Genomic DNA, 9,183 nt, shown 5'->3' on the forward strand with positions numbered 1-9,183 from the left:
TGTCAAGAATTTTTACAATCTTTTTGACAAGAGTTTCACAAGACAAGGGACTTTAAGAGTTGCGTAATCTTTCAACATTCCCTAATATATGTTCATTTAAAATCAATTAAATGTTATTAACTCTTATTTGTGTTAATATATACTTAAAGCACATGATTGGATAAATGCGTACTCTTACCCCACCTGATGCGTACTCTTACCCCACCGGTGGGGTAAGAGTGCGTTTTTCACTTGTCTTGCAATAAGGATTCTACTAAAACGAATCGCAATAATATCAATATTTTTTCCGCTGGGTAACATAAAGGAAGAGTATATGAAACATCGAGATTGATTTGATATGCAGAAGCTTGCTTCATAAGGGCCACATGATCGATTGAAAACTAAGTGCGTACACTTGCCCCACTCTACTCTATTGCCAGGTTTCAGGGAATTTGTGGCCATTTTAGGCCCCACGGGAACCTGTTTCAGAATGACCGGCTCGTTGTCAAACCATTCTATGGTTCAATTACTTATCAGATAATGCTTCCGAAACAATTTCATGAATTTTGATACCCATATTGCCATGGTTTCTTCAAAATGAGTTTGTGGCCACTGTACACACTCAGTTCAGCTCGGCATTTTTTGATTCTTTTGCCGAGATCCGCACAGCCGAGCGCTCGGTTCCTGACTTTCTGCTGATATCTCAGCTGAAAAAGTAGTTTGTTTACTGCGGCACTCGAAGAAGCCGCCGTAATCATACGTCCATTCAGCTGATATTTCAGCAAAAGAACTTAAACCGAGAATCGCACAGCCGAGATCGGTGAAAAACATTTAAGTGTGTAGGCCCCACGGGAACCTGTTTCAGGATGACCGGTTCGTTGTCAATCCATCCTATGGCCCAATTACTTATCAGATCATACTTCCTAAACAATTTCATGAATTTTGATACCCATATTGCCAGGATTTCTTCAAAATGAGTTTGTGGCCACTTTAGGCCCCACGGGAACCTGTTTCCGGAATAACCGTTCCGAGATTTAATCATAAGATGGTCCTGTAACGTAGTTAAGTTATATTCTTTAAATTTTCAACGAAGTTTATTAGTCATGACGCAAGAAATCTTCATTTGGTTGAATATATATCTTCAATTTATACATACTTTGGCACTTGGCCCAGTTAATCCGGAATTCCAGTAACCAGGTAATCCGAATCGAATCTATGTAATATGTAACGAATAGCGGGTAAGTTCCTGTATCCGTAGCAACCAAAATCGTCAAAATCGGTGAAAAACTGACAATGTTATGATCATTTTAAGACCGTGGGTACCCGGGTACCATGTGTAAGGGTGTTTTTTTGTCGGTAACAAAAAGGTTAAGAAGCAGCTAAACGTAAGAATGTGATATCAAAAACGCATTGACGTTTTGTTTCTGTGTTTGGCGGGATCGATACTTCTGGCGCGTAAATTATTTCTTTGTTCAATGCGAAAAGTAGACAACATTGACGCTTGTCAAAACGGCCCAATTAGCGAACGGGATTCGCTAGTTGGAGTGAGGTCGTGCCCAATTAGCGAACGATCACTGTATTATTATTACTGATATTGATATTATTCTTTTACATGTTAAATCGAATTTCCCACGATTCAGTATTTCCGTAATAACTTTTCGTGTCAGCATCGAACCGTTTCGCAACATATACGATCTGTTTCCTCGCTAAATTTTCTAAATTGGCAGTGTGTTTATGTAATTTAGAACTTACTGGGCAACGCTGCGGGACGATTTTCCACAAAAATTACAGTTTTCATAGTAATTTTCATACAAACTTTAAGCTGCATGTGCTCAGTCAAATTAAAACAAAATAAGCTAAAAACTAAGGAAGATTATTTTAATAGCAAATGCCATCGTTTAAGCATAGAGGACCGAAAAAGTCAAAATTTGAATCACTCTACTGCACAACCTTACTCACTTTAAAAAGGATCGGCCATGCGTGTCGCTGCAAACAAATATTTAAAAAAAATAAAAATTACCAAATTACCCCCCCCCCCCCCCCCTCCCCGGTACATCAGTTAAGAATTACTATACGAAAAAGTGGCTAATGTTTTCTGTTACATACATAAGGACTGTATCGAAAATAAGTTATCAACATTATTTTATTCGAATAAATTCGGATGAATTAAAAAAAATTAAAATTTGTCTAGCAATAGGCTAGATGTACCAGTTGTGGCTATAGCACCAGTTGTCCCACTAGTTCTTTATATGCGAAATGGCCAATCAAATCCCCACAAACCAAGTTCATATCGATAAAGCATATTTATATGATACGATAACACCTTTGATTTCCTCCAAAACAGGCAAAGCACAATTGCAAAAATTGATTTTGCTTAATTTTTGACGTCCTTTGCACCAATTGTCGCACTAGTGGTCCCTATTTGGCCATAAGAAAACAATGGGATTTGCCAAATAAGGAACCAAAATGAGGAATAGTGCCACAACTGGTGCATGCGTTCCTATTATGGATTAATCAATTTTGAGGATGAAAACAAATTTTATTGTGGTTTTCACAGCTGTTCTAAGGAGCAGGAAGTAAACCCTTTCGCTTGATATATAAAGTCCATCCACATGCCTTTTACTTATTTTTTTTTAAATAGTAGTACTTATGTATGGCGACAATTGGTACACCCACCCTATATGTTAATTCTGTTTGTTAAGTTTTATGATAAAATATAATACTGATAATTGATATCATTGATTTATTATTTATTATTATAATTGATTTATGATAAAATATAATACTGAAGAAAAATTGCATTATTTCAACATTTATTCAAGCCTTTTCTTTCCTGGTCCCAAATCGGCTTAAAATTGCCTGGTTTTATAACATGATCAGTGATGGGAAATGTCAAAAAAATGTCATGGGGTTGCTATTACTAATTTGCTAATAACTTTTTTCAAAAGTTATGTACAATTCGGATTTTTTTATTAACATTTAATGCTCAAAGGATCCTACAAGTTTGCTAAACAGGTCATTGTTCTAAATACACAGTATGAGGCACGATAACGAATTTAAAAAAAATGTCACGGAATGTCATGACATTAATGTCATTTGACACTAATTCGGCTCTCACGGCGCCAATTTCAGTTTTAGAGCAATGACCTGTTAGAAAAAGTTTTAGTATCCTTTGAAGGCTTTATATTCATATAAAACATACGATTGTAAATTACTTGTGAAAAAAGTTATTAACAAATTATTCCCATGACATCGATATGACATTTCCCGTCACTGAACATGATTACTTTCTGGTCCGAACTCCGGTCACTTGATTTTGATTTTCTTTCTTTTTCCGACAGATTAGCGAACGTGTAGTATTCCTCAAGCTAGTTGACCATGAATTTTTACCTTTGGGGGTGGATAGTGAAACGCTTGGTCAAATTATTCATCTTGATGCCCTTCTTACGGAGTCACGTGTCCAAAACTCGAATTTCAATATCACTTTTAATTTGCGATACATCGGAAACAAGCAATTTTCAACAAACAAACAAATTCTGATTTAAAACCTTATATATGAATACATCGAATGCAGGATACTTTCATGAGCTTCTGAGTAGTAACACTTTGAAAGTGGATAACTTATTTTCGATACAGTCCTTACACACGCAAACACATGGACAGGAGACATTTGTTCAGCTTGTACGAGAAAGGCAAAAGAAAGGTAAAAAGGGCTGGAACACCCTGCTCGGTGAACAATAATGATTTAGTTAGTTGTGTTATTGTACAATGAGATACAAAAAATGGGAGAAATGTTTGATTCGTTATAACGTTACCTCGATATAACGCAACCTCGATACGTTATATCGAGGTTAACTGTATTATGCAAATCAATAAATTCAAAAAAAAAAAAGTTTATTGAAGAGGCTTTCAGTCCTTGGCTAGCTCACTTCTGGAGCATAAAAAAATTAAACGATATTTCTAACGGATTTTGGTGCTCCACACTGTATCTTCTGTGTTCACAGATGATAATAAAGTCCTAAATTAGATGATAATCAAATCCTAATTCAAACCAAATAGCTTACCTTAACCCGCTTCTGCAGTTTAGGATCCATAATAGAAACGGCAAATTCAATAACTACATTAGCAAACTTGGGCAGATGAATCAAGTGAATTTCCTTCAGGCGTATCGGTAGAACATTATTGGCAATATGTATTAATAATCTCAACTTTGGAACAGTCCAAACTGCAAAATGGTGCATTGTGACTCCTTGACAATCAATTATGATCACCGCTCCATTTATCTGGTAGATTTCAATATTGCAGAATGTTTGAAATAGTAAGTTGGCCCTCCTCATAATTTCTTCTGGAGTGACCGTTGTTGCATCGCTCTGACCATATCGACTAAGTGTCACCATGCGTCCTTTGTCATCTGGACCTAGGTGAAGTGTAATTGGTTGAGCGAGAAATGTATCCCATTCTGTTGGCCGTAGTTTAAAGAAATCTGGTTCAGTATGGATGGCCATTAGCATCTTTCTTAACATTTCACATGCTGCCTGTACATTGAACTTGCGCACTCGAAGGAATTGCAACAGGAATAGGTGGTCTGTTCGGCACCATATGATCTGCGGATGCTTGGCAATGTACTCTCGCATCTGTGTGATTGATGACTCTCGGATGCTTTCATCCTCATGCAGCTCTTCTTTAGCTTTCCTTAGGTTTTCTGGATCCAGAGAGCATACGTACTCATCATTAGAAAATGACTTCTTATCTATTACAGATTCCATTCAGAGTCGATCGTTGAGAAACTTCGCGGTGAACTGAAGTTGCAATGATCCACGTAATTGGTATATGAAGAACAGTCAATGCTTGGAGGGTGTCTGACCCATTATTGGCAGCACTCTTCTTTTAACAATCAGTCGATCATGAATCGTTAATGGCAGTTTGTGTATGTTGTAACACTTGCTCTCTGTTGATATAAGTTTCGAAAATAAGAATAAGTCGGTACAGAACTAAAATCAAAACAATCGGAACAGAATTAAAATAGGTACATGTGTTTTAACCCGGCAACAATAACCTTGGATAAACATCTAACGCATGTCGATGCAAATAAAACATCAGATGAAACATGTTAAATTTGATCTACATAAAGATTGCTGTTTTATTGGTGACTGTATATTGGTGACTGGCACGAAAAGGCTAGAATATGGGGGGCATGTGCGAATCAACTTTTCGTGGCCATCAAAATGAGGCAAAACTATTATCGCTGGTCAGTTCACTTTTCTTTCCGCAAAATATAAATTTCTCGTCGATAATTCCGCGTGTGGAAATTTACTTTCAACAAAATAAAAGGCCATATACCACGTGGACAGTTTACGGGGGAGAGTGTATGTGGCAAATGTCCATGATCCATACATTTTTGCCTCCCGCGTATTTTTTTAAATTTATCTGAGTCGTTGTCCACGCTGGGGAAGGGGGGGTATCTAAAACTGACCAAAACCTGTTTACGTGGTATTTGGACAACCCTCAATTGGATACTATTTTGATAGATTTCGGCGTTTTTTCGTGTACAGTGCAGAAAGCCAATGAGAAAAAATCGCACTGAGAGATGCATAGGTTTCATTATTATTCACATTTAATTTCACGATTTGAACGCAGGCCGCCCTCCTTAGCGATATATGCGAGGCATCAAAGCAAGACCATGCTATGGGTATCTGTTATTATCAATGCCGAGCAGGAAAAAAATATCATGAGGTCATGTCTTTTATTCATGAAATAGAAAACGCTTGTATGTATTGAATTCAGGGGGAAAAATGTCCAAGACCTTAACGACCTCTCCCCAGGCCACCGTAAGTTGTGGGCTTGCGTAGGACGTAGGAGGTCGCTTTAGCGCCCTTAAACTAAAATTTTAATCGGTTTTCCGCACGGAGGATCAAGATTTCAAACGAATTCAAGATCCTATGGAGGAAAATACACGAATAAAGCCAAAATGGTCATTTAAACGCGAGTGTTCGGAATATGAGTCATGTTCGAAATTCGAGTCAGAAAGGTACTGTAGGCTCTGTTAAACTTCTAGAAAAAGCTGCATGTATCCGCAAGCAGGCTGTCCCTGTCCTTCGGTTTAGAAAAGGATATGGGTCAGCTCAAAATTATGATATATTTGAAACCTTCAGCTCGTATCCAAATGGTAGTTAACGTATTTCAATCGCATTTCTGTAATCCAAGTTGGTTTCAATTTGTTGTTGCTAAACTGTCGTTCAGCTGTCTATATTGTTAGTCAATATCAGAAGTTAAGAAGCAGGTTGCAATATATGGATCATTTCGTAGTTTCTATAAAAGAATCTTAGCTCATCTATCAGGCGGAACAACAAAGCAAACAAGCTTTCCTTATTCAAAATACTTTTTGAATAATGGTTGATAATGCGCGAGAAAAAAATATTTTACGGACAAGAGGTAAACTTTTGCGGAAATTGTCGAAAAACTGATATTGCATTGGTTCTAGAGGCCATATAATTGCATAATACCAACTGAATTACCATGTAGAATACTCCTTATGGTCCACAGAAAAATAAAAAAATATTTAACGAATAAAAAAGTGATTAAAATGTGGCGAATATAGCCAATATGTGACAAGTACGAAAAAACTGCTTTTTTTAAAAATCGCTCTGTCGGAACCTCTAAACTATTTTTTAGAATTTTGGGTTGTTTTACAGAAATGCTCCAGATGCAATTTTCTTTCATATAAGGCTTGAGCACCATTAATTTTTTTTTTGAGACACCCTAGTGTCGAAGCAACTACATCACCACCTCACATCAGCGATTCAATCTACCAAAACTACATCCTCAAACGATCGATTATCGATGGCTCAGATACATGAACATTAGGCCAATCTTTGTTTTACGAACTTTACAACGAACATTTTGATCTTCTTAAACATGATCTAGTTCTTCTGTGCAAATCGTATTTGAGTGGACATGCAGTACCTCCCAAGGAATTCCCCACGTGAATCATAACAATGATTCCTAAGAAAGGAGCAATTCACCAAGCTAAAGTGTACAGTCTTTCATGTTGTAGGTAAATCAAAATGTTTTATCGGGAGATCTAGAACAATTCTCATTTTTTTTCGATATTTTTAAATCCATATAAATTGTATTCACAATCAAACTCACCTCCACCAAAAATGTATGGAAAAATGACCATCGATAGAACATTTTATAATCGCACTTACGTGAAAGAGGAAAGCCTGTACTGTCCTGTAGTTGGTATTTAAGAGATACTGATGTTTTGAAAATAAGTATCTTTGGACAAAGACACCGTACAGTATTAAGAAGAATGGAACTCTGGAATGTACCAATGAGAAAATGTTTACAATTCTTTTAACAAGACTGTGTTCATTTTCATTTATTTAGTTAACATCTAAACAGATAACACTGAATCAACAATTTGACGCCACAATGCACGGTTCGAGGCCGCATCTCTCCACGGATACGCCCCACGCTCGCCAAATCGTTTTGCACCTGGTCTGCCCATCTCGCTCGCTGCGTTCCACGCCGTCTCGTACCTGCCGGATCGGAAGCGAACACCATCTTTGCAGGGTTGCTGTCCGGCATTCTTGCAACATGTCCTGCCCATCGTACCCTTCCTGCTTTAGCTACCTTCTGGATACTGGGTACGCCGTGAAGCTGGGTGAGCTCGTGGTTCATTCTTCGCCGCCACACACCGTCTTCTTGCACACCGCCAAAGATGGTCCTAAGCACCCGTCTCTCGAATACTCCGAGTGCTTGCAAGTCCTCCTCGAGCATTGTCCATGTTTCATGTCCGTAGAGGACAACCGGTCTTATAAGCGTCTTGTACATGACACATTTGGTGCGGTGGCGAATCTTTTTCGACCGCAGTTTCTTCTGGAGCCCGTAATAGGCCCGACTTCCACAGATGATGCGCCTTCGTATTTCACGACTAACGTTGTTGTCAGCCGTTAGCAAGGATCCGAGGTAGACGAATTCCTCGACCACCTCGAAGGTATCCCCGTCTATCGTAACACCGCTTCCCAGGCGGGCCCTGTCGCGCTCGGTTCCGCCCACAACCATGTACTTTGTCTTTGACGCATTCACCACCAGTTCAACTTGTTGCTTCACGTTTCAGGCGGGTGTACAGCTCTGCCACCTTTGCAAATGTTCGGCCGACAATGTCCATGTCATCAGCGAAGCAAATAAATCGACTGGATCTGTTGAAAATCGTACCCCGGCTGTTACACTCGGCTCTCCGCATGACACCTTCTAGCGCAATGTTGAACAACAGGCACGAAAGTCCATCACCTTGTCTTAGTCCCCGGCGCGATTCGAACGAACTGGAGTGTTCGCCCGAAATCTTCACACAGTTTTGCACACCATCCACCGTTGCTTTGATCAGTCTGGTAAGCTTCCCAGGGAAGTTGTTCTCGTCCATAATTCTCCATAGCTCTATGCGGTCTATACTGTCGTATGCCGCCTTTAAATCAACGAACAGATGTTGCATTGGGACCTGGTATTCACGGCATTTTTGAAGGATTTGCCGTACAGTAAAGATCTGGTCCGTTGTCGAGCGGCCGTCAACGAAGCCGGCTTGATAACTTCCCACAAACTCGTTCACTAATGGTGACAGACGACGGAAGATGATCTGGGATATCACTTTGTAGGCGGCATTAAGGATGGTGATCGCTCGAAAGTTCTCACACTCCAGCTTGTCGCCTTCCAATCAACCATCCAAGGTAACTTGGGTATTAACAGTTTGCAATACTTTTTGAGAAATCTATCTATTGCTTTTTTCACCGAGGAATAGACTGCCGTGCTGAAGTACCAAAACAAATGTTTCGAATGGATGGGAACTAGCTAAAGGATTGGATTATGCTTTTACATCGTTCTTGCAGTTAAGACGTCCCTCATACATGGGGGAACTGGTGAGAATATATCATAGTGGGACAATAATTTTGAACGGGAGTTTAAGACGGCACTAAGTTTACAATACTTCCGCGGCAATATTTTATAAAAAAAACATGACTAGATGACCAGTTCACGTTTTTTTAGATTGAGTGATTGTTAGGTATTTAATTGTTGACATTTAAAAAAACATAAAAATACTACGCTTGGAAGAATTTGGAAGCAAACTAGCAAAATCGTTTGATCAAATCGTTTTGAAGTTCGGTACTATATTTAGTTCAACAGTTGCCAGTTGCGTCGGAATAATCA

The 9,183-nt window shown here is 38.9% G+C and overlaps 1 protein-coding gene across 1 annotated transcript; it reads right to left on the reverse strand.

Moving 5' to 3' along the window:
* Positions 1-3,618: 3,618 nt before the first annotated feature.
* LOC134208926 (clavesin-2-like) lies at positions 3,619-4,745 on the reverse strand. Its single transcript, XM_062684888.1, has 2 exons — positions 4,044-4,745; positions 3,619-3,702 (listed from the first exon to the last, which is right to left on the reverse strand). Exons 1-2 carry the CDS (start codon positions 4,743-4,745, stop codon positions 3,619-3,621), a joined length of 786 nt encoding a protein of 261 aa, XP_062540872.1.
* Positions 4,746-9,183: the final 4,438 nt, after the last annotated feature.

The sequence above is a fragment of the Armigeres subalbatus genome, chromosome 2 (assembly GCF_024139115.2).
Source record: "Armigeres subalbatus isolate Guangzhou_Male chromosome 2, GZ_Asu_2, whole genome shotgun sequence".
In the NCBI taxonomy this organism is placed as follows: Eukaryota; Metazoa; Arthropoda; class Insecta; order Diptera; family Culicidae; genus Armigeres; species Armigeres subalbatus.

Coding starts and splice junctions, on each gene's coding strand:
- LOC134208926 (XM_062684888.1), bottom strand. CDS start 4,745: ATGGAATCTGTAATAGATAAGAAGTCATTTTCTAATGATGAGTACGTA. Junction 3,703..4,043: donor AACTGCAGAAGCGGGTTAAG/GTAAGCTATTTG, acceptor TTCACCGAGCAG/GGTGTTCCAGCCCTTTTTAC.